Source organism: Apteryx rowi, unplaced genomic scaffold, assembly GCF_003343035.1.
Source record: "Apteryx rowi isolate R43461 unplaced genomic scaffold, aptRow1 scaffold_74, whole genome shotgun sequence".
NCBI lineage: Eukaryota > Metazoa > Chordata > Aves > Apterygiformes > Apterygidae > Apteryx > Apteryx rowi.
In genome coordinates, this window is record NW_020451027.1 from 3,007,471 (window position 1) to 3,034,304 (window position 26,834).

The 26,834-nt window shown below is 37.0% G+C and overlaps 1 protein-coding gene across 2 annotated transcripts in view; it reads left to right on the plus strand.

The window, feature by feature from the left end:
* Nucleotides 1-21,998, plus strand: part of DENND1B (DENN domain containing 1B) — a 161,251-nt gene extending 139,253 nt beyond the window's left edge. For both annotated transcript variants that reach the window (XM_026087854.1, XM_026087855.1), the window contains 3 exons: nucleotides 12,251-12,327; nucleotides 13,558-13,774; nucleotides 14,967-21,998. In XM_026087854.1, coding sequence (XP_025943639.1) covers nucleotides 12,251-12,327; nucleotides 13,558-13,774; nucleotides 14,967-15,521 — 849 coding nt within the window. In that variant the 3' untranslated portion in view covers nucleotides 15,522-21,998. The remainder of the gene's footprint in view (nucleotides 1-12,250; nucleotides 12,328-13,557; nucleotides 13,775-14,966) is intronic.
* The last annotated feature ends 4,836 nt before the right edge of the window (nucleotides 21,999-26,834 follow it).

Sequence of the window (26,834 nt, forward strand, 5' to 3'; positions counted from 1 at the left end):
CTGGCTATTAATTAAGTTGCAACATCAGTGTACTTGACTACCTCAAAAAAACCTGATCAAACAAAAGTGAGCGGTCTTCTTACTTCCATACAAGAGAGGATTCTACGCTTTATTGCTCCTTCTTCCATACTAAAAAATTTAAATAACAAGTCTGTATAAAGAATTTGATGTTACATTTTGCTTCATGTTAGATCTATGTATTGAGCTTTTCATTCTTCACTGCTTGGAAACAGTAAACATAAATGCCAACTAACAGTTACCTGAAATATTATAAAATATTTTTCAGTTTAAAGCATTGTATGTAATACAGAAGTTTCCTTCACTCTGGAAGTGAAAGACCTTTCTGATGATTGGTTCATAACAATATTGCGGGGGGGGGAGGGGGGAAGGGTCGTCTTTACTATAGAAAGTGAATCTGCTTTTTACCCCAACAAATAGTAGTTTGTATGCGGGTCTGCTAATTAATACGGTTATTTCCTGTTTTGTTGATGAGGCTTTAATAAATGTCAAGGGTACAGCCATGAAGATCTCCCAATTAGGCTTTGCGTTTGTAAAACCCAACCCCTTTGCTTTTGTGTGAAGATGACAGTTCCAACTGCAGCCTCAGCCTAACAGGGCTCAAGGGAAAGGATACTTCTCCAGTTTTATTGAAAACAAGGCCAGTTTGGCCCAGTGAGAATACCAGCACTGGTCACAGTGCAGAGCCGTTTTTAACAATGAATATTTACTAAGCTTTATCACTGCTGTCATAGTGGTTTTATTATATTTTTTGCCAGACCTGCAACAGAATTAAAAAAAAAAAAATAACAGTAAATCAAAACAAATTATAGCATGCAAAATAGCTGTCAAAACCTAATCGGAGGGTAAATAATTAAACATGTTATTGCAAACTGTAGTGAACAGCTTGCTCTCCTATAGTTTGTGTTTTGAAAGTCCTTCCTAAAGAAAGAAATATCCTGCTTGCACTCATACATGCATGTGTGCATGTGCGCGCACAGACACTTGCACACACACACACAAAATATTAATCTTTGCCTAAAATGAATTGTTCTACCTCTGTAACGTGCATTTGAGCTTACTCTTGCTTAGCTTAGCTGTTCTAGGCTTTTTATATGTGTGTGAGCTTAACTATATTGCAAGTCAACATTAACAGATGGATTGCCCTAAGCAAGGGAAAACCACAACAACAAAATCTAGTGAAAGTGGAGGACTGAAGCTTTTTATTGTTAAGCCTTATTAAAACCTTGGCATGAGCACTGCTGTTAACTGTTTCATGCCTAGATCTGATATGTCTCTGATATGTTTTATCTCCTACATAGATTAGATACATACTGTATATAAGAAATTTCCAGCTAAAATTCTTAAAATAAAAACTCATGCAAGCATGAGATTGCTTCAATTGTTTGCAGTATCTTGCCAGCTATATTGCTGAGTTCTTTTAACTTTTGATGAGGTTTGCTAATACATCTGTTAAACTACTGAGTGCTCAGTTTTGCATAATCTATTTTAATTCCTTTTCATGATATACAGACAGGTGAAGCAGATTTCTGGGCAGACAAGGGCCTAAATGCAATGAAATCTCTACAAAATTGTTCAAAATAAATATATATTGAAAAAGAGAGCATCTTTATGAAGAGCACAGATAGAATGTCAGGAAGGCCTATTTGAGGTTATTATATGATCTTTGTAATTTTTCTGTCAGGTCATGGGGTGACTTATTAAAAATGGAGCATTTCAGGATTTAAATAGTCCTAATGTTTTTAGTGACTAATAAAATATCCTTGCAGCTTTGCAGAGTACTGAGTAACAACAAGTCCATTTTATAATTAATAAGTTAGCAATGCATCTGTGTCTCTAAGGAAATGTGTGTAATATCTGTACCTTTAGGCATGCACTAACTTGCAGCCATAATGAAAACCGGGGCATTTGGATTTACCAGGACTCCGTGTGTTTCAGCACTACTTTAATGTTCATATATTGAAATAGCCAAATGAACTACATCCCATGACTGCAGAGTTTAAATTCTGTCTTAAAATGTTTTTAAAATGCTCGCTGTTAGAGAAGCACTTCTGCATAAAGGAAATAAAGGCCAAATTTGTCTAAACTTTTTTCTTAGTATTCCTAGAAGAGAATTACCACTTTTTTTTTTTCCTTTTTAAAAGTATATTACAAATGTAGCTTTTATGGATTTATTGTCGTATCTCATAATAAAGAGAAAGCATGTAATTCAGCTTGCAGTAGGTATACTTGGCATCTGTTCAACAAAGATAACAAGTGTCAGGCAGGAAGATGTGTTCAGAATAACCTTACCTTCAGGAGTGCTCCATTTATCAATACCCCTACAGTGGCCAGTAGAATAAATGACATAATCATTAGCTACAAAGGGCTTCCAGTAACTGATTACCCTCCTAACCTGAAAAAGGTGATGAGAGTGGAGATTTTTTTCCCAGAAACATAAGAAGAGGAGAGAAGGTTGGAAAATGCTTGTGACCCTGCAATGTTGAATATGCATAATCTATATAAGGGAATGACTCCTTCAAAAAAAAAAAAAAAAAAAAAAAAAAAGCAGACATCCCCCCTCCCCCAAATAATTCCAGAAATATAAAAGCTCTGATTAAGGGCCTTTATTGTATTTGACTTCAGGTAATATGCTTGGTACCACATCCATGCCTAATGTCCACAGAAAACACTAGCTATACAGCTGGAGGTAGCTTTCACTCTCATTGACTGAAAATATTACAAATTTCAGATGTCACAAATAGTAACAATTAATAGTTTTTAATGTCAATTACATGTTTCATGTTCAGCTAAAGAAATGGAATTTACTAATTAACTGAAGCTTACTTCAAAACTATATTTTACAGAAAATGTTTGCTTAATGTGGTATAATTTGAAAATATTGTCGATATTGTTAGCTGCCTTTAATTTGGAGAAAAATCTTTTGTCTCAGTGTGTCAAGTAAGATCTCTTCATCCTGCAAAACAGTCATTTTTCCTTTTAATTAAAAATGAAAAATCTAGGCAGCAAAAATTCAAATTGTAGATTACGAGAGTGCCCTCTTGTGGCTCTAATACCTTTCCTGAATACTACGGGCATACACACACCCTTTGCCATGTGTGAAACGTTGATTCTTATGACAGAAGAGCTTTTAGAAATCAAGCAGTACTTCATTGCATCTTTTTTAACTAAAAGATTACCTGGATTTTATGTAACTTACTCATTTTAGATGCTTTGGTGTATCATGTGCGTTTTTATTTTCAAGAATACACACTATCAAGTAGAGCTGTAATTACCACATTGCTCAACCCTGCCCACCCCATGATATAGGTAGATATTGTCTCCAAACAGTGACAATGACTGATTTTTGTTCAGTCAGTGAACACATTTAAACAGAAAAGAAGCAGTATATCTTTGTAAAGCTTTTATCTTTTCTTTCAACATCTTTATCAGTGTTTTCTCTCTCTGCTCCTGATCTCTTCTCCATCGTTTTAAGCGAAGGGCTGTTGAAAGTCTCAGTGACAGAGTTCTGCTGTTCATTCTACACGTATATACCAATTTAAGCTGTGTAGCTGCCTGGCTTTCTCCAAGTTCTGCAGTAAGCATCACTCTCTCCACTAATTACCATGATTCAAAAATTTTCAAAAAGAGTGGAAAAATAGGGTAATGGTCAGGAAATTGCTCTAGATTTTTTTGCTGGCATTTCTTGGAACATTTGGCTTTTCAGGGCAAAATCACTTGCACATCTACTTCTGATTTATCGTATTGAGAGGCCTTTTAGATAAGTGAAAAAGGTGGCAGATGCCTGCTTCAGATATTATATAACCTATTTTAGTTCTGGAACTAACAAATAGAAAGGCAACCTTTCTGAGAACCTTTCTTGTAAAAACAAACAAGCCATACTGTTACATATACAAAGTTTTCTTTTTTCTAAAGGATGTGAAAGAGAAATGCTACTTCAAGAAGTACCTTCAAAACTGGAAGGAGCTTTCTGTCCTTGATTGTTAATTGAAATAACTGCATTAAGTTTCTCATCAAGGGAATTTATTGACATCTTAATGTTATGGCGTTACCCTCCGTTTTCATTTGCTGTGTACCCTCTGCCTTGTGTTGCTGAGGACCAACAAGTGGAACAATGTTGTGGCTGCTCCTAGCAGAAGTGAGGAGCTGGAAGAGCTGTCACTCGAGGAGTCGACCCGCCTTGCTTCCCTTCCATGTTGCTTTTGCCTCCTGGTCTAAAAGTTTGCAAAACACAACCTTATGTTTAAGCTCCAGCTCTGGTGCTGTCTGTTCACTAACCTTTTCTTTCTCTCTCTAACCCTGTACCAAAAAAAAAAAAAAAGAAGCAGCTCAATTAAAGAAGAATAAAGTTTGCCTGGGGACAAAAGGAGAGAGAAAGAGAAGAAACAAGGAAAAGTCTCTCCTACAGGGATCTCAGCATCTCCAAATGTGAAAGCCTAGATTCAACCCATCTAATTTTAGACACCTTATTGAAATGCTAAAGTTAGCAATAGTGTTACCGTAGGCTCTTTGAACAGAAAGTGGAGAGAGATAGGCATGACCAAAGCACAGTTCAGCCTACCTAAAACCCAGATTACATTCTGCTGGTGCCCATTTCCTGCTATTTGCGGTCTGGAGATCATAATTTAGACACCAAAGTTAAGTATCTGAAGTTAGTGAAGGGTATGCAAATCTCAGTGCCCTACATCCATGTTTCCCAGTGCCTTGTAAAGACAGACATTCTTCACCTGACCAGAAAACTACTGATGTCAACCGGGAAGGATTTCTCTTTGCTGACTAACTCTTCTGTTTGGGAGCCTTAAACAGAAATGTTCTTGGCGTCAATCTTTCCATTCCTAAGACACGATCTTTCTTGTTTGCAGTTGTGATTAGTGTCTTTGTTTGCATGCCCATCCACACAGAGCTTCCCTCAGACAGGCTGGTCCAGTGTCTGTTAGTTTGATGTACAACGTTCAGTGCCTCTCAGTTCTTATTTTATCTAGTTTTGTGATAGTGGGTGTTTTCCACTAAATCTTGAAGTCTCAACGTCTATGATGTCTGTGTTTAGGATCACGTCCCCATCATACATTTTACCCTCGGTCATTTGAGTTATTCACTCAACATGTTTGGGTTTTTTGAAAGTCTTTCCTTTGAAAAGAGTCATATGCAATCTACACACAGTACTTCTAGCTGTGATATTAGCATGTGATAGTTCTGCTGATGTAAGGATCTGATTTACATTTTAACTGAAAGATTGGTTTAACCAGTAATCTCTGTTTTACCTGCTTAGCAGTTATATTAATAGATGATATATTCCAGTCAGATCAACTGGGTTTATGACTGTTCTGAATCACTGAAGTGGCACACTATGCCCAAATTATGTCCTAGCCTCTTGGTTTTCATGACACCTCAAAACCATACTGGCTTTTCTGCCTTTCAGATGCCTTTGTGCATATACCACGTTGATTAGTTTTTCTTTTCTATCACCTCTTCCCATTATCTTCTTATTCCTTTCTCCACTGTGACCCCCTCAGCCCTTTGTTCCATGACTTCCCTTCACTCTAATCGTTGGATAAACCTAGGGCAGTAATGACCGTCAAAAAGGAAAAATAAGTGGTATTTTTCATTGTTTTCATTTTTGTAACTGGAAATTCTGCCAGGTGAGTCTGATTCGTAGAATTGTCCACACACACACACACACACACACACACACACAGTAAGTTGCTTACAAAATAGCTGCTATTCTCATTGTTTCAGATAGCACTGAAAATCTCAGGAGTCCTATTTTAAAAGCCTGACACTTCTGCTTGTTCCCAATAAAAGTAAAGTCAGGTAGCCTTCAGATGGTGCACTCTGATGCTGCGAGGATGACATGTGGCATGGTGCCACGGTGTGTGTCAGCTGAAAATGAACATTTTTACTAAGAATAGCCTGTGGTCTCTGTGCGATTGGGAAGAATGAGAGAAATTCGGCTATTTTGAGAGGATACCTAACTGTTGGCAGCATGTGGCCTCAGTCTGATTCAGGTGATAGGAGATGGTGTCGACTTTCTGAAAAAGTGTTTTGTGTATTTCTCCAGAGAATATGAAACTTTACCTGCTATTTTGAAGAAAACAACAACTATTATTTATGAGCAAAAACATGGTTAATCCTTAAAAAATAAAAACAGTATTACAAAATCCTCAAATACCATCTGTGTTAAGGAGTACAGCATATATAAAATCTCGGAAGCTTAGATAGATTTTGTTAATTTTTCACCAAAATAATTCCAAACATAAATAATTATAATGTGCTCTCCATGCCTGAGTCTCTTAACAGATCTATCATCATTAATATAATAAATCTTACCTCAACACTGAAACTAATGTTTCCATTGACTTTACAGAAGTCAAACAGTGAAGATCTCTATTATAGTACAGGTTACTTGCCATTTCAGAGAACTATCCCCATACTCTGCTCTATATGTTTCTGATTGACTATGTCTTTGAACAGATTTGGGGGGATTTTCTGTTCTTGCAGGTTCTTCAGTGTCACAGAAAAGGATTTCTTTTTGCCATTGGGAACCTGCTTTCTGTGTGGGTCTCTGTTTCCCTATCGTTTTAGTTAACAGGATCTCAGAATCACTGACACTTTTGTCTCATGGCGGAAAGTCGCGGATGTTTCCAGCAGCTTTGTGTTTTTTCAAATGCATCAGCTGTACATCTGAACCGGTTAAAGAAGGGAAGGCTTCTGTCCTAGGAAGGATAAATTTTTAGCTTATATCAATAGTTTTTGAAGTTACCATGAGTGCCATGTTATAAAAACAAACTTACAGAAATATTGCACCTCGCTGAATTTGTATCCAGAGCAGCTTTTCAGATACCAAAACACTCTTTGTGAGGCGTTGTTACTTTATGTTACTTTCTGTGAGTAAAAGCACCCAATTAAATTTTTGAAGGGACTACTTTCTATGGAAATTCACCCAGAATTACTCTTGCGTCTATCCTTATTTGGTCTCCGTATAGCTAATTGGTATTCCAAGCAATACTTTTAATTAAGCTTGTGGTTGTTTGTATGACATTCCAGAAAAAGAGAGGCATTGAAGAGGAGAAAGTTTATTAACTGTAATTCTGTTTTATCTCTATTTTAATTTAATTTTATTTTTATTTATCTCTATTTATATCTCTCTTCCCACATCAGTCTCGCCTCTTGTGGAGTGTAATGTGAAGTACTTTTCCTGTGATCTCATTATCCATTGCTTTAGTTCACAGTCTTTAACTGAAAAGGAAGCAATGGGTTGTGTTTAACTAGTAAGTTTGATGAAGCCATAATTATGTCTGTGACTGCTGCTGTAGGGGAGGATAGGTAAAATAAAATCCTAAAGCATAAATAATAGTGGGATTTTCTTTATTTTGCTTTCTCTTACTGAATGAATAATCTTTAAATGTTAAGAAAAAGGAAACAGTAATTCATAGATTTAAACCATACTAGATACTTTTCCTTTATTAAAACTCTATATGTGTTGATGTATTGAGTACCTGGTAAATCTGAAATTATATATGTGCTGCCATTTATCAAAAGATTATTTGTTTCTCGCTTCAAGGACAATTAATGGCAGCAGCCTTATTAAACTTCCTGCCTTAGTACTGATCAATAAGCACTCATTCCAGAAAGTTATGCCTCTGAAAGGTCTAGTATTAAATAAAAAGCAGACATTTCAAAGATTGACTTTCATGCCCAATCAAGAATGGAACTCTCTTGCATTTAAATCCTTTAGCATTCATGTGTTTCGTCTACTTTTTTGAGATTTTTATGCCAGGGTAGTACATTTATTAGGCTACCAACAAGCAGAAGAGAACTGTTAACTATTCTTGTTTCATTTGGTTCTACCCATATCTCTACTGTTGTCATCTGCTTTTGCTGGTGAATGAGATTTTGAAGCAGGGTAGGAAACAAAGACAACAGATATGATTAGTCAGTTGCCACAATTTTATTATTAAAATAACGCATTCAGAACTAAAGGCAGTTTGCCTGCCACCAGTGGAAAAGGGGAGATGCAACAGCAACCAAATTGCTCTTTTGAGCTTATCAGTTGCAGTTGTATGGTACCTCCAGAAGTGATGAATGACGGTTCCGGGGCGTGATGGTACCTGGAGGAACCGGGGTGCCAAAGGCTTCCCCCCGCTGGTCCTGCCGTCCCTCCTCGGCATGTCCCGTGCAGGCGTGGGGGGTCAGCAGCACGGCTGGTGCAGAGCGCGGGCTTGTCACGGGCTGTCACCTTCTGTGTATTCGGAGCAAGTTGAGAGAGGGGCTCTTCTGGTGGGGGTGCCTTTGCACTAAGGAAGATGAGAAAAACATGAAATGCCTGAAGTTGGCTCTGTGTTTATGTTTAGGTAAAGTAGGTATATGAAATACTAGAATTTTTTTATGTAAGCAGAACTAGTTGGAAGAAACAAAACAACTGAGTAGTTTTAAGAAGTTTGTTGCTTTATTTTATAGAAACAAGCATGACAGCAGTCTATTAAGACTTTATAAAGTTCTGGTGCAGCAAGAAAGGAGTGTTACAATATCTTTTCTTGGGGTAATAAACTTAAATGGTCTGGTTGTTATTAGAATGCTGATCAGGAAGGAAACAGAAGTCTGTCCTGTCCTTTTTTCATAAAATGGTATAAAAAAAGGTTGCACACTTCAAAATGCAAAAAAGACAGAAATTAAAAGCTTAAATAACTGCAAACAGCAGGGTACATCAGTAATGGAAGGACTTCTTAAATGACTTTGACAGCATTTGCAGGTGCACATACTATGTCACTTCGCCTAGTGGAGCATTGAAAAAGATTTATGGTTCTCCTTTTGGAATTTATTAAGAGTTTCGTTCTTTCTTTGTCTTTTTTTGCAAAGCAGTCTGGACATACCTCTCCCTTGCAGTTATTTTTATTACAGCTCCTAGAGGAAAGTCATCTATTCAAAAACATGTGTTGCTTGTTGTCTCAGTGGCTAGCTCACAGAGCTGTAAACTCTAGAGAACATCATTATTTACAGCCAGATATTTTCCTTTCCTTCCCCTTTCCCTTTTTTTCTTCCTATGTAAATCCTATTTTATTTAGTTTAGTTCTTGAAAATCTCCCTTTAAGATTTTTTACCCCTAAACATTTAAATCGGTAACAAAAGTTACTTTTTCAAAGAGAGAGTCTGACCATCAGGGACTAGAGGATATGGGTTTTTGTTGTTTATAGGCATATGTTCAGTTACGCTCCTTTATATGATGTTATTCCTGTTTTCACTAATGCACTTACATAACACTGTCAGTAGATGCTCAGAGGAGCAAAGATACGGGTAACTGTTATGCCTGTGGTGTTTGCCAATTCTAATCAGTTTTATTCGGTTTCTATTTCTCAAAGATGCAACCTTTCTTTTTTAACTTGACATCTATGCTCTTTGAAACCTCATTTATTATTTTGACAAACCAGTGAGTGTTATCTTGTGGGATTTTACTCTGCTGACAGAATTAATACATCTGCAGATAAACAACTGTCTGTAGTTTTGTTTTTGTTCTTCTGAAATCTCTCAACTTTTAAAGAAACTTCCCTCCCTCAAAATCTTGTCATCCTATCAGTAGAACTATTTGTGGTGGCAACACCTAAGTCAAATGGAAATTCTAAGCAAATGAAGCAGAGGCACAGGGTTTTGCTGTCCAAGAGTCAGTTCCAGGATTAGGGCTTTAATTTAAATGAATGCCATGTGCATCATGTGTCAGTCAGAATTTCCTTGAGGAGGTAGTGAATTCTCGGTGTTTTAGAAATAAAATATTTTAATTGCCTCAGTGAAGATAAATACTTAAAACAGCAACTTTTAAACTGAAAACAGTGACTGTCATTGTGGCAATAATTGGTAATTAAGATAACTGACTAGCAATATCAATTAAATCAGAGTGGTTTACCTTCCCTTTAGTTGCATGCTGTGATGTGATTGATTACCGTAATGATGGGAATGATTCAAAGAACTCTCAAAACTGGGAGGAAGTCTGAATTTACAGAACAAATTTAACAGAAGGCAGCCAATGAAAGGAATAGCTAAAATGCTTTTACTCAGCATGGTGTGAACTGAGAATCAGATGATTACCTTGGTGTTAGAGATGCAACCACCGCCATGGCCAATGAGCCAGCTTTTAGTACTTTAATTTCTTCTTGCCAGTTTATGTAATATTTAATATGTCTGGATTGCATTCATTAGGTGTCTTCTGATAATTGGGTCAGTATCTTTGAGATCAGTCTGTTTAATGTTGTTAATGTTGTTTTCTGTTCTTATAATGTTATGGTTTTATGTTTTTTAGTGTTACGTTCATCTGGGATTTTAGTGCTGCATTTTTGATGCTTGATTCCATTAGACATTTCTAAATGTTTTATTAATGGTATTGCTTCTCTGCAATAAAATAATCATAGTCCAGCCATTTCTGTTCAAAGGTTGAAAGTTACTCTTTTTTGCTTGGTAGTAACTAATTATAAAATGGTAGTAAATAATTGTAAAATACTACTTTATTACATGTCAAATAAGTCATATCTTATGATGACTTATTTATTCAAAATTGTTTTACTTGATTTAACTGGAATATTCCTTAAGCATTCCCATTTTTATATTCACTGAACAGTACTTCTTAAATTGGTCCCATCTCCGTGATATTACATCTGAATTCTGTTTTTGCAGTTTGAGCTAAGGAAAAGTCAATGGAGAGCATGTTCTAAAACATGTTTATCTCTAAAATACATTATAAATATCAACAATCCATTTGTCTTTGATTCTCTGTGTTTTGTGTTCCATCATTTTTCTTTTGTTTCAGTGTGAATCTTAGTTTGTGTTCTTTCCTAGTTTTCAATACTATACTAATTCTCTTGTTTTTATCAGCTGTTACTTGCTTTTAGACATTAAGAGCCACATGTTTTCACCTGGTGATAAAGCAGTGCACAAAGAACTATAGAAAAAGTGTTATCAAAACTTGCTGTGTTAATTAAAACCTCTCTTGTTGAACAAGAAAAAATGTGTCAGTCTATAAAGAGTGTACATTGAGATGTTCCTGACAATAATGGGGAAAAAAATTACAGATAGTGTCCGAGTACATGTAGAACACTGACAACATCTGTAATAGGTGACATATTGAAATCCTTATAATAGAAGATTTCGAAGCTCCTTGTGGTCTGAGATTAAGGCCATATTTCCTCACCATCAGGGCCGTGTTGTAGGCTTAGGCATTTGGTGAACTGCATAATGAAATATGGGCAGTAGCACTTCTTTATACTAGCGTATGATTTTCTTTAACTAACACTGTTTTTTCTTTGCACAAATTCCATCCATATGTCTTTAAATTGTGGCCAGTTTTCCAAGGTTCAAAATCTCTTCTGTGGATTGATTGCCTGCATAGTTAATTTTTGTGTTTTAAACACAGAACAAGTATTAGAGATGCACAAAATTTGAGGCAGTCTTTCTTTTGTGAAGTACAAGTAACTAAAATGTCTGACTTGAATATTCTGCTTGAGATAGAGACCTTTTTTCAAGTACAGTAAAAATCCTCAGCCTGGTTCTGAGTGCTAAATAAGAGTGTGATAAAACAGGCTAGCAAGTACTCAGTATGGTAGCGTGTGAATTTACAGCATACCAACTACTCTACACTAGCTCCCCATGGGATGCTATGAGCGTACACAAGCTGTGAGGTAACTGTAGATTTACAGTAAATTATGCTGCACAAAGGCATTCTTAGTGCACAGTTTTCGAGCTGGCACACTATTTACTCTCCACTTCTGTTTAACACCTTTGCATAAATATAGCTATGTAAAGCGACTCCTGACTTGTTCTGTATTTGCTCCTCCAAAAATCCATTTTTCTTCACGCTGAGTAGACCACATTGACTTCAGAACTTGGAAAATATTTCAGAATATAGTAAGCCACAGTACTTTGTCTAATGTACTTGCGATTGTAAGAAAGAGTAGCTAGTAGACTTGATTGATGCTTTACCTCCAATGGCCATGCTTTTGCTTGTGCTAATCAAGGCTTTGCGTAAATAATAAGGCACTTTATAGGCCACTGAGAAAAATAGTTTTGCTCTTTTATTGGCAGTGCTTGAGGACTTCAGGTCCTCTTATAAAAATCTTTAAAAGACTTGATCAGTATGTAGTAGTCCTCATCAAGTGCTCAGAAATTTTAAGTGAATAAAGGGTCAGCTAGTGAATAATGATGAAATAGTAAAAATAAACAAAAATTACAATGTTGGTTTTCTATCCTGCAGACACGTTTCAACCAGCATCTCAGTAACCATGATTTTGCATTGGATGAAGATGATGATGAAATGGACAGAACAAGCAAGTAAGAAATCTCTCTAAATATACGTGTATGTGTGAGAGAGAGGGTATCTAGTATTATTCAGCAAAGTGGAGTTCATGTGACACACTCTTCTCTTGTCCAGGCTGCTAGTTTGATTCTTGATCTAGGAGTTGTTAAGTAGTCTAGGATTAAATCTCTTTTTAAAAGAGGGAAAGATTATTATTTAATTATTATTTATTTTCAGTATTTATAGTGTATAGGAGAGCTTGACATGATCCTCAATCTTCACAGACTTGGGATAAAAAGAAAGACTACATACACAAAGAAGCAGTGAAGTAATATTCATCAGTATTGTGGGCAGTCACTTCAGCACATCCATTCTTAAAGTCTTCTGTGGTGGTTATGGCAATGGAAAGTTTTCTGAAGGGTTTGAAAGAGAACAGTGGCCTTCTGAGTTCTATATCAAGGTCTTTCTGTGTGTGAATTAAAGGAAAATCTTAAGAAGTTGAGGCTGCCAGTGTTCCCTGATTGAAGACAGGAGATGATATTTGATGATGAATAAATGACTATAAGCAGTGAAGGACCTTTAAAGCCAAGACAAGCAGCTTAAGAGTGATGCAGCAGAGAAAATGGAACTAGTGAAGAATTCAAAGAGAAAAAGGAGATATCAAAACTGTGAGCTGTGGAAACAGCCTTTGTAGTAGTATTCTGAACAGGCGTAAGTAGGGAAGGACTGCAGTGGTGGGGGTCAGAGGTAAGGATATTGCAATGAATGAAACAGAAAATGGCAAGAGGCAAAAACACTTATCCTCCTTGCAGATAGGAAATGCTGGGGTAAATCAGATCATGTGACAGAGGAAGAGTCACAGTATGTGTGTCTTGCTGCTAGAATAAAATATGTGGCCAGATCAGCTGGAGAGGTGTACAACATTGACCTAGAAATTAGGTGTAGACAAGGAAAAAGAGGAACCAAATTTGCAATATTGGACATTTTGGTGGGGAAATTTGGAAAATCCTATTAAGAGTGACTGGAAATAACAATTATAGCGATTGGGGGAGAGCCAAGAGACAGGAAAACCAACTAATGGTAACTGCATCTGCCTAGGTATTGTACATCTACCTTTAGGTAAAATTATTGAGTAAAAGGGAAGAGCTGGGTAAAGTCATGTTTGTTTTCAAAAGTCTTGGAGTGAATTCTCCTATTTACTTTCGGAAGTGGCTGTAATAAAATGTTCTTATGTTCCTAGCTGATGGAAAAGTTTTTGTTTTCAGGTTATCATCAGAAGACAGTGAGGAAGCTTCTGCTTACTTTTATGACAGTGATGATTCTGGTGAAACTGGAGTAACTTCTCAGCACCAAGGAGAAATGGACTTGCTCGGGGAAATTTTGGACACGCTGAGCACACATAGTTCAGATCAAGGAAAGCTCTCAGGAGCAAAGAGCCTGGATTTCTTTAGATCAATGGATGATATTGATTACAAGACCACGGTTAGTCTTCTGCTTTCATTTGATAAACAACCCCAGTCCATTTGTAGTGGAATCCTCTACTTGTGGAAACTGAACATGTGGCCCAGGCACTGCAGAATATTCTGTAGAATTGTTAGCATGCCTTCTTTCTGCTACAAAACATAGCGCGCACATGCCAACAGCTGCATGATGGATTTTCACCAGCCAAGAGATTGGTTATGCCTTTTTCCAGCTTACCAAGTCATCTTGGAACAACGTTTTTTTCCTTATAAGCTGTAACCACATTTAGAGCTGTAATTTAATAATTTAAGATTTTAGTCTTTGTTATACACTTGAGAAGCTCTTTGTTTCCCTTTTCACCTTGCATTGTTAAACTAGGCATACTGATATGGTGACGTTTCCAACTTCATTAAGCTATGGGATCTATGGGATAATTGCAATTGAAACACTGTTGGAATAATATTCCAAAGCTATCCTGCAAGTGGCCTTGCTAAGAGGGCTCCTTGATCCTTCCTTAGGTAGCATTGCACAGGACCCATAATATAAGCAGATTACTTTGTGGGCCAGAGCTCTTGTCTGCAGCTTTAAAACCCTCACCAAATTATTGCTGTGATGTTAACCAGAAAATGTTAGTGTTTTTGAGTTCCAGCTCAAGTCAGCTGTTCCATATTTGCTTTTGTTGAAGGAGTTCCTATAGTAGAAGGTTTGTCACTAGAACAGCAAATTCTGATGCTAACGTTTAAAATACTTACAAAATTTTGATACGAGGAGTGTCACACAGGGGTCACATTAATAAAATGCCAATTTTTGTTTGTTTGGCTAAAAGATTTAATGTTGAAAGTTGGTATAATCAAAGACGAAATACCATCTGGTATTACTTTTAGTCAAGTTCCTTCTCATTTTATGATACAAACCCCCAAACTGTATTTGTTTGCTCTCAAAGCTGCTTGGCCAAAGACAGAACAGATGGGGAGACATAGTTCCTTTATTTGTCCAAAAGATGATCCTTAGGATAAAAGACAAAGTGTTGTGGAAAGGAAGTATCAAAGAGCTTGTTCTTATGTTGTTTCTGGGATTGCTGTTTTGTAGCAATGAACCCTAAAAGGGATCTATGATTTATGAACCAAAGATCTGTTACAGCATTTGTTTCCAAAATGCTAGTGCAGAGATGCTTACTGTGACTTAAACTGTAAACGCATGCTTTTTGTTTCAGAACAAGTCAAATGCACCTAGTGAGAGCAACCTTACCCTGCTCTGCAGCAGTAATGACCAGGCAGACTGGAATCTCGGTCAGGATGACAGTGTCCTCCATGGGAAACAGCTTCCTCCATCACCAAGGAAGCAAGTTTCTTCTAGTGGCCATAGAGAATCTCTCTCAAAGATGGAGGAAGAAAGTAGTGACCAAACCTTTATTACTGACAAGATAAACATCCCTCACGGTTGTATAACATCCCCATCTCCAGTACGATCAAGTGCCCAGTTTGCTTCTCTAGAAGGTTTCCAAGCAGGGTACTCTTCCTGTAAGTATGCAAAGCAGAATGCAACACTAAGCAATACCTTAGAAGATCAGCTCCCAGCAAGTCTTGCTCAACATCCATCCATTCTGGTCCCTTGGGAAAAAGATGGGAAAGAAGGAAATGAAACTTCAGAAGAGGGTGGGCTTCTTCAAGAAGTGGTGTCRTTATGTAAACTGACTTCTGCTTTTCACTATGGTTTAAATATTTCAAAAGATAATTTATCCAGCAGTAGCAGTGGAAATAAAACATAAGAAAACTATGAGAAGAGAAACTTGACTCCCATCTGAAGTTGAAGGGAGACTACTCAGGACTCCATATAACTCCATAAACATGAAAACCAAAAGATGAAAAAGGAATAAGAGATCTTCAATTATAAGAGTAATTCTCTTCAGTTGAGTATGCATTTTCTGCCATTGAGACATCAGCTTCTGTGTTTACCCACTTCATTTGTTAGCTGTAGTTAGGTCCGCCAGATGGAACTAAATATACGAATGCACTCTTAAATCAGGTACTAGTTAGTCTGTGTGTTAAAAATACAGCAGTGTATGGTGCTTACTAGCATTTACTTCCTCTGAGCAGCAGGAAAAGTATCATCTAAAAGATAACCAGGTTCTTGAAGGTACTGTATTAATCCTATTAAGCATGAATTGAACCGAACAATCTAGATTTGTCTGAAGTGTACAAATGTTAATATTTGTAATGAGTAATTGCCTTAATCTTTTGAGAAAAGGTTTAATTATCTTAGAGGATGAATGCAAATGTGCAAAACAGCAATAATGATTTTCCATAGCAAGAACTTGTTTCAGCAAAGGGAAAAAAAGGATGCTTTTTTAGATTAAAGAATTGCTTGTGAATATACCTTGGAATTTACTGCAAACTGAAACTGTGGCCCTGTCTTCCAGACTTCGGAAAGGTAGTGCATGCTTTTCTCTTCTGTAAAGTACATGAAGTGCTGAATTATAATGTGAAGTTTGTTAACTTCTGTTTACAACTAAGACACTTTAAAGAACATACTATCCAGTTTCCCTAGGTAGACTCTTTCATCTAAAAATTTTCAGAAAGGAAAATGTAAGTGGAATTGATAGATTTTTTTTTTCTACTTTTTATTTTCTACAGTTTAATAACAGTGTTTGAAAACTGATTTGTGCCTCTTCTGAACAGTATTCTTTTGATTTTTAGTAGCAAACTTTTTAAAGGTAGGTTGAATTACTATAACTTAGGAGTCATATTTAGTTAAATTATTAAAAAGTCATGACTGAAAATTACTTGTAACACTAGAAAACCAAAAGAGTGAGTTCAGCTTGAGGCTGCATATATCCAACTTTCATTTTAGCCAAGTTGAGCATTCAAAAATCTCTTTCCAAATTCAGTGAAGGAAATTGCATGGACTTGATGTAGATTGTATTTAGAATGAGCATTTATCTCCTTCAGGCAGCATTCCTGAAGAATACTTAGAGTCTAAAAACATAGTTTCCTGTTGCAGTAAGAAACACCTCTTTCCTTTTCTTATTTTTCCCCCTTTTCATTCTCCTCCACTCCACCTTTCCATACATTCCTTCCTTCAAAATAGCTCAGGTTAGGAAAGGTGTGAAGCAAGCTTTGCTAGAGTATGCTTGTCAACTTTGAAGGATATTTGTGATGCAGCTGGCAAAAGTAACACAAGGATATAAAAAGAACTGTGCCTGAGAAGAATGCTCTCCTACTCTTCTTAACTGATGCCAGAAACCGTTTTTCTTTCTTTCCCTTTTTTGCTCTGAATGGTTAGTCTTATCCTCAGTGCAGGCCTGAGTGAGCAAGGTAGTGAGGTCAGGAGTTAGAGCAGATTGTGCTTGAATATCTAGATACTAGTTTGTAGAGAAGTTTAATATCAGTTGCCACATTTGGATTTATGAACAAATTTTCCTTTTAGCTAAGACAGTTTCAAAGGTTTTTCTTTGGCTGCTTTATTACAAGGCTGTTGATGCAAGTGAATGGATCCATCTCTCTACAGAGGTGATATCTGATGGTCTACCAAAGACGTTCACTATGCAGTGGTGTAGGACCTTGGGTTTGTAAAGGCAAAAGTTTCAGCTATGTGTTCCAAAATGTGGTCTGTCTGGGGAGAAGAGGGAAGGGCCAGTGCTTATCATTGATGAGGATGGGCCTCCAGAATAAGTGCAAGAAAGGACTAATGTTGTAAAAGTGCAAATCTTACAGAAATGTCTGTGTCTGGTGAGAGACTGAACATTCCTGAGGACTTCTGCAGTCTGTGTTGTTGCAGAATCTCAGTATTCCTAAGTTAGAAGTTTTATGTCTAAAGGTCTGTACTCCAAAGAGCTATCTGTTTGTCTGTCTTATGATTTCCTGTCGTACATATCAACACAGTATGTAAGCTGGAATTTTTATTATCATAAAAATGTTAGTTGGCAAACTATTTTGCTCTATTAAAATAAAAAATACCATAAAATTATTTAAAATCTTAGCTGTGACCTTATCGAGTGGGTCAGACAGGGTAGTTAGGGTGCTATTAAGATGAGAAAGTCCCAGGGCAACCTCAAGGATGCTTTTTGAAAGGTGATATTAATGACTCAGAAGGGGGTATTCTTCTTCTTTGCTGGTACTAAACAAGACCCAAATGTAGTGCTGCTAACTGTTTAAGAGAGAGAATGCAAAGGTCTGTGTACTCCTAGCACTTCGTATTCATTCTCATTCATGTACTTGCATTTTGCTGACTGGAATTTCAAGATTCACCTTTCTTTCCCTCTACATCTGATGCAGAGTCTCTGTCCACAGTTCCATCTAAGATAATATTTTGTTGTCTTTATATATTAAAGATAATTAACAGTATTAATGTCTTAAGGGGGAAAAAAGGAAAAATTTCAGAAATTATGGCCATGATTACTTCCGAATCTATCAAACGCAAGTCCAAGAATGCTGCCTGGTTCAGGAATGCTACCAGAGAATGGTTTTCAAAAATGCTGATCTGGTGAAACAAATCCTACTGGCTTTACCTGAGAGTTGGGTAATGAACTCCCATTGTCACATAAATTGTCCCATTCTCACCTTTTTGGAAAAAAATATGGAAGCCTTATATGTATAAGGCTGCTAATAGCCTTATAATTATTTTAAGAAACATAAAATTGAAAGTTTGATAATAGAATCTTTCAAAATTGATGCACCACTATAATAATTCACTATTTCATTAAATGAAAATGCAGGCTGAAAAGAAGTAGGCAGCTAAGTTCAAAGATGGAAGGTAATATTCAATTTAGAATGATTTTTCTAGTTCAGTTGCCATCAATATATTAGTTCCTGTGCTTATGCCATGTTCTTTCATTATTTGTACAGCTCATAGAGTGTTTACAGTCATTAAATAGTAAGTCTTTTTTGGTTTTGAACCTTGTATATGTTCAGAAATAACTCCATCTTATATCTGTGTTGAATTTAACAGTAGGTACATTTTTAAGTCTAATATTACAGAGTCTTTTCCACTTACTAACAGTGATCTTTTAAAAAGGCTAATATTTGTGCCTTATTTAAACAGCATAACAAGTTACCAAATAGATAAAAGTCCAAACTGATATTACCGGTTCAACACTGTTCTGCTCTGTCCTCATGATGGTGTAAGACTGTCTATTGGCTACATATACAATATTTTTATTACCACATTGGGTCCTATAGTAAGATATATTGTGCAGATCCAGTACTTTTTTGAGTTTTATACCTGTATGGGTTTTATTTGTGGAAGTTCTTCTAATGTCTTTGAAAACCATCAACATTTCATCACCACCTACTGGTGAGAACTGAATTCTGCTCAGTCAGAAAGCTCCTGTAGTCTCCTTCAGAGGCATCTGTTTTTTTCAGACAAACGAGGGTCTCAAAAATCTTCCCATTTAAGGGAAGATACCAGGTTATTTGATTAAGTTTTGTAATCTGTTACTTATACCTAGGAACAAATTTCTGACCTAAGGAGTCAAACTGGGACTTGAAGGTAAGATCTTCCAGTTCATTTCTCATAGATACTTGCTTGAAATGAGCCATATTGCTCATCTGGTTTGGGGGGAAAAAAATAAGGACAAGAGAAGGAGAAAGGGATTTCTGGATTGTTCCAGCAGGGTATTGAAGAAGAGCCTGGGAGTCCACAGGAGCGATGATAACTTTGAGGAAATCCAGTGTTCAGGGTCCTGTTTATTATTCTAGCTCAGTTGTAGTAATACTGCCTTTACAGCAAATCCCCTGTGGGACTGATGGAACGGATGATATGTTGTCCCAGTCAAAGCCTTCCCATCCATCTGCCTGTGCTACACTGTGGAAAAACGGTGCAGGTATTCAGGGATGGACAGCACTGTGGGTGCAACGGTGATCGCTAGCCACCCTCTGTGCATGCAGAGGGCCGTCTGTAGAGAGGGCAGTGGTTTCTTCTTCCTTCCCACATATTTGGGGGTCATGTAACTCCTAAAAATAGAGTTGTTCCAAAGGAAAAATGTAGTTGTAGAAGTTCTCATATAACTTTTTGACTCAAACCTTCATTGTTGTTTAGCATTTCAGTGATACTGCTGCTGTTTGGCTAAGGGTGGGGTCATCAGAAATTCTCAGCACTAGCTGAAGTCCCCTCTCAGGCATTTTAACACAGACTTCAGCGGGAGTTTAGACATGCTGGGTGCTTTTGAAAATCCCACCTAACATATTAAGAGAAATGTTTTAGATCTCAAAAATCTGGTTTAGATGTCTTCAGGTTTTTGAATGAGCTTGTTACAACCTTGTGTTCTTGAAAACTACATAAATTTTAGGCAAAAGAAAAGTTACACCAATTTTTTTAAACAGCTTCTATTTTTCCACCTACAGTCAATCATACTCAGTTCTGCAGAACAATCTTTCACTGAGGCAGCTGTCAAATGGAATTGCTGTGAGCATCTAAAATCTTTTCTCTGTGCATGTAATCAATTGAAAAAAACATTTCATGCAATAAGCAAAGCACCAGCACAAAGACCCTTTTGCAAATGCACCCTCTGTGTAATACTGACTGTAGTACCCTGTCCAGCAGAAAGGAGCCCCGTAACAGACTATATAGGGGGATGCCAAGGACAGTCTTTATTTCTAAGGGAGATGGTATATTGTGTCTTGGTGCCAGACGCTACTCTGGGTGCTGTGAGACTCCAGCCAGCTTTCTCCCAACTGTCTGGAATTTCAAGCTAAACAAACATGGATAATAAAAATGATGTCTGAGGCAAGCAGCTTCTTTACTGCAAAGCTCAGAGTGGTCAGGCTGTCAGTTCTCAAGGCGTCAGGGTAAATCTTTGGACGGTGAATGTAGAAATGCACCAGCAAAGACAGAATGTATGGGGGTGAGATTTGTATTGTCTCCAGGAACCTCCTCTTTGCTGCTATTAGGTGTTTATATTTTTGTCAGGTGCTGTTTATGGGCTGTAGGCTGATTAGACTGTGTCCTTGTCTTCATCCCAAGGGCATAAGCCATTCATGATCTTCAGGGTGTTTGAAAATAAAGGAATGAAAAAGAGATAGCGTGTTTTTAACATATAAAACTTTCCCTGATCTGCTCTATGTAATGCCTGTTTTGCAACTTTAGTTGGTGACCAATCAGAAATACTCGATGGGTCTTTCCAGGAAGCTGCTAAACTTCTAAACAGAGTTGACTGAAGAGTCCACAGCCAGCTTAGTCTAGAGGGCCATCCACCATCCATGTAGCTGACAGGGCCATCGCTGTTTTCTGCTGGACTGGAGTATGAAGCAGGTAACACAGTTGAAAGTTACCCCAAGGTTTATTGCAGTAAAGGGTACTCAAAAAGAAATTCATTTGTACCTATTGCTTAGGTCAATACTAACAACATTTATGATTAAAGTCCAGTAGCAGTATTAGCATCTGAAAAATAAGTTGAATTCAAGTAAGTGGGCGTTTGTTATGATTCTGTGTGAATTGACTTTCTGTTAAAAGTAAGGGAGCTACTTTGATGGGGTGGGGGGGGACGTGTTGACTTTCAAATCTACAGTGAATTTTGTGCAATATTTCTCCTTGTTTCAAAGTAATTTAGTAGTTACAAATGTGTGCATCTGCTTTTCAAGGAGATCCTTGAAATGGTATTTTTCAGAAATGTGTAAAATTACATGTAGCATTGAAATATGGTTGTATGATAAAAACATGAACAATATATTCTAATGAGGCAAATGTATATTTCCAATGATTAGAAATGATTATGGTTGTCGCATTCTGCTAAAATAATATGGCCTAAGCCAATACAAGTAGTTAAAATTAATAGTAGAAACTGTATCCCACTTAAATTGAAGTATAGGTTAAATATTAGAATTTATGATATTTAGTTTATCATTTGATCATTAGTGTATCATTGATAAAAAGATCTATAAGGAGTTAAGCATTGCTTTTCAGTACCCCCAATGAGGTAACAGTTCATGGTGATGACCATGTATTTTAAGAATTTAGTTTGTGAYATCCCTAATTATTTTAAGTCATTACTTAAAAGGTCAACTGATGTTGCCAGTATTCTTTTAATTTTTTTGTAAATTAATTTCTTTGTATATTGATGTACATTTTGTTTTAATCTTCAGTTTTCCCTTGAGAACTACTTTAAATTGAATTACTTGAATGAGGCAATAAAGCACTGTGGAACAGCTAGTCTTGGTGCAACTTGCAAACAATCACATCGCATCTGTTCTTCATGTTTTTTGAGGAGGAAGAGAAGTTTAAAATGCTTATATGTATAGCAAACTGACAATTTGGTTTGTTTGTTTTTTTTTAAATCTGTGTCAGAGATTATGAAAAATGCCTCAACATCAAGCAAAGTTAAATTGCGTATCCCAAAATTTCTAAATTTTTTCCGAACTTCTTATTAGTGACCTTTGAAAACCGTCTTTATTAGTGTCTTTGTTGAGAGCCAATAGTGATTCCTTTAATACTTATAGGAAAGGCATAAAATACAGGACATTTTGAGTTTTTATTGCTCATTATAATAATTCTGGAGATTAAAAAAAAAATTAACACTGTCCTAACAGATTTATAAATTTAGTTAGTCACTGACATTTAATAAAACAAAAATCAAATTTATGCATTTACTCCATGTTCTTGCACCCTCTGGACTACTGTTTAAAGTCATCTCGAGAATTATAATTCAGATCTTAGACTACTATCAGCAGTGCACTGTGTATGTGTAGTAAATGAGCTGTGGTTTTTGTTTTTTTTTTCTCCTTCCAAGTTTGTGGTGTCAGTAAAAGTTTTTGGTGAACTCCACGTTACCATAAAGTGCCCAATACTGTATTATAAAATAAAACTTCGCAATATCAAAATTCTTCTGGTGGTGCAATTCCTGTTTGATGGATTCATCTGATTTGCATTTTTTATATTTATCCATCAGGCATATAGTTTAAAATAATATGATGATACTGTATTATATTGGAAGTTTTTAGCCATAGAATGATCATTTCAGTTTTTTTAATATAGAGAATATTTAAATTTTAATTGCTGTTTATACAGTACAGAAGTTCAGCGATGGTATCCCTTGTAATTCCAATGGTACTTCCACTTCTTTTAAAAATCTTAGCCAATAATACCTATTTCTTAAACAGCTTTTTTGATCTGTTGGTCTTTAAGCTCTTACAATGAAAGTAAGTGTATTATCTCATTTTATAGATGGGAGGAGTGGAGGTGTTAAAAGAGGAAATTGTGCGCTTAAGGCGAAAGGCTTGAGGATACTGCTAGTGAGGGAAGAGACCCCAACCTCCTGTAGTATCTGCTAAGCTGATCTGACTGAAGGGCCAGGCTCTATATGCCGCCGAGTGTCGTGGGGACCTCCTCTTTTCAGTCTGGGGTATGCACACCTGACCTTGACATCACCCGATCTTCCTTCCTCACTCCTCCAGCACCATGATTCGTGCGCCTCCAGTCCCCAGTGGCACTGTTCAGCTGCACAGCGCTGGAGAGAGCACCCGGGCACTCACAAGGAAGGTGGGGTGCTGCCTGCCATCACCTCCTCCCCTTCTCGTGCTGAAGTGCAGAGACTGAGCAGAAAGCACCTCTTGGTTTTGGTGGTGATCAGGAACAGTGTCAGCTATGGGTTCATTCTTTGCTTGGTCACACTAGTTAACACATCACAGAATAACATATCGTGAATAGGTTAGCAGATATGGCTTAGCTTTCCTTTGTCACTTAACACAAGTGTATAACTGTAATTTACAGTTAGTTTTTTTTACACTAAATGGCTACTCAATATAATCTGATCTTTACTCGCTTTTCTAAATTAAAAGCACTTTGATATAATATACAAACAAACCACAGAGGCTGTCATTTCAGTGTTGTTATATTCAATCCATAACTCACAAAAAAAATTATAAAGTATGTCCATACAAAACAATAAGGGTGTGATTTAAACACATGCTATTAGACTTGTCCTAGTTTACTCTAGCTAGCAGAGTGACAAAAGCTATGAAGACTGATAGCACAGGGATCTTTACAGCTAGGTTAAGCATAGCACATCTCGCAGTCATTTCTTCATTTTGCCAGTAGATGTGCCCACATATTCATTCAGCTCTTAAAATAGATGGTTGTGACAATGAACTTCTCATCAGACATCCAGATTATGAGCCAACAGAGGTCATTACTAAAATGTAAAAATCTTTAATTTTTCAATGCAGAATGAGTGAGCAAGTATGAAGACAATAAATCAAGTTGTCATCTTTCAGGCTAAGTTTGCCCACTTTCCGTAGTTTGTTACCTCAGTATATTGACAAAGCAATTGCAGCTTGGTTTCTAAGACTGTTTCAGTTCAGTAAGTTCTTTCAAACCTGAACGTAGGACAGGATCAAAAAAGAGCAGGTAATGAGACAAGTTAGTCTAAATTAAGTTGGCAAAGTTTAAACAGATGGTATAGCAGGACTCTATTCCTGTCAATAAAAACTATGCCAAGTGTCTGTGAAAAGTGAATCATTTCAGAAGGCTGTGGTTTAAAAGTCATATGGTATACCTTGAGTATCAAAGCTGGTGCATTATTGAGAATTGTGGCATTTGGGGGAAAAATGCATCGCAAAGTACTGTCATGTTTGGGGCTGGTTCAGGAGAAGTCATAAATGCTTCAGTTTGTTAGTGGCTTCTGTATTATTTGTGTTTCAAAAGCAGGTGAGCATATTGCTTTTGCACGATACTTTTATGCAGTAGAAGTTGCAGTCATACCTGAATGATAGACAAAGCACTTCATTTTCTTCCCCAAACTCACTGTGTGTTAACCTCATGTTCACGAAAGAAAAAGTAACTTCATCAAAATCATGGGTTTAGATTTTTATTTGATGTGACGAGTGATAACAACAACAAAAACCTAAGCAATGCCTGAAGTTATGACGTGGGTTTGCTGTTATTCAGATAAAGCAAAGTAGAATCAATGTGCAGATTTTCATCAGTCAGAAAAAATGCTAGCAGCTTCTTTCTTAAGCTTTAAAACCCCAGAGGTTGTCAATCCTGTTACAAATTCTTCATGAAACATAAACAAGTACTAGTTCTAAAAGCAAAGTTTGGGAACTACATGTGGAATATGCTATGGGCCATATATCATTTCTTTTTGTTGCTGCATATTTCACATTTCTCCTGAAAGTGGAAGGGCTAGATTTCTGACAGCATACTGCTCACAATTTTCTTTATCAGGCCTATTTCTTCCTTCAAATAATTGTCACTGAAACATTGAGAACAAAACAACGACAAAAACCCACAACAAGCAACACCAAAAAACAAAGGTAAAATGTGGGCTACAACAAATGTATTAAACTTAGTTGCAAACCGTTGCCTTTCAGCTCCATTACTGGTTTTAAATGTGAAGTTCTGCAAAGTATTGTGTCATGGATGAGGCATAATAAAGATGTATACTGCCATGTAGAGCTTAGATGCCTAAATAGAAGACTTACTAGCCTATGGAAGTTTATTTTTCAGGTGTGTATGGTTCTATGAATAACTCGACTAATACACTTTCCCAGGTGAATACTTTTGTCCTGGTATAAAATCACTTCATTTGATTTAAGATACTTTCTAAATGATGAAGAGGAATGTTTCTGTGTGTTCATACTCATCTGTGATTAAGAGTATATTGTTTTAAGTTTACACATTAGGTTATACCAAAAAAAAAAAAAAAGTCTTATGTAGGCAACACTGAGTAATATGATACAGCTGCAAGATCAGAGAGATGTGTTGGATTCTTCCCAGGCTCTTAACCAGCTGAGGAGGAGAATATGAGGCTGACAGGGCTCAGTATCCTGAGCCTTTTCAGATGAAATTTTCAGGCATGTGTTTGGTGTACCAGAGCAGAAGTGATCCAGTGGAGGTCATTCTGAGAATAGGTGTTGGCACAGAAAAGGAGTAGAGATGAAGACTCTTTGGAGAACTAGGACACCTTGGGTAATGCAGGGGTGATATTGTGGACTCGATCTGCAATGCCAGAAGGAAGTCTGCTACAGAACTGCAAGCGCTGAGGGGAGTACAAGGAACGAGTCCACTTGTCTTAGCTTTGACATACTTGTCTTAAGAATCCTTTTTTAGAGAGCAGTTCAGCGTTGGTGGCTTAATTTAAATTGTTGCAGTTGGCTTCTGAGACTCAGGGTCCATATGCTTTGAAACAGTTTTTAAAAGTCAGAGATCACAGCAGAAAATTGTGGCTAAGTGCTCTCCCTGTCCTCCCTGCAAACCTTGTTCAGTTCTGTGCTATCACTGGCTCCAGATTCAATAATTTAACTTATTTTTTAGAATCAGCAGTTTTCTAGTCACCGTTCCTTTTAAAAAAATAACCTGATAATATAATACCACCTGTTTAGCAATGAGAAGGATTATGTACTTAAAATGTTCAGCTGAATAATACATACAAACATCTGACATTTGGCCTGCTCTGAGAATAGGCGACATGCTTATTTAACGATTTTGAAAATGTTAAAATGGCGAGGTAGAAATTAAAATGTCATTTTAAAATATTTGTATTTAACTTAACTGATTCAGTCCTTTTCTACATTTCCCCTTGGCATATTTGAACTGGGGGTCACAGTAGCAGTCTGACACTGTGGATACTTTGAACGATATACAGAACATTGTTGGCATTTCAGCCTAATTAGTTGCATCCTATATTGTGATTTGTCTTTGGTCCTTTGGGTTGCTGGCCCAGGATTTTTTTTATCATTTTTTTATGCTCATCATTGTCTCATTTTAAATGTCAACAGACCAGTACTTGTGTAATTGGTTTTTTCTACTTCTTTTCTCCCCAGTGTCAGAAAATTTGACAAACAATTTCTACATCTCAGGCAGGCTACATGAGAAAAATATATCCTAGGATTGAGTGGCAAGCACAATGTAGTCTCATAAATGCAGGTCTTGAGCTCAGCCATGTGTTTTTCTGGCCAAAGGTCACTGTTACCCACAGTTTTGAACTGAAATGATCTTTTGGGGGGGCTTGTTTAATCACTTGTGCCAGCACTGGGCCACAATGTGTAGAGAGCAATCTAGCCTGGGGGCAGATCAGCGCTTCCTTGTGGGGCTCCTTGCTTGTATGAAGAAGCTGACAGAGCCTTCCTTGGGCACTGGGTGGAGGGAC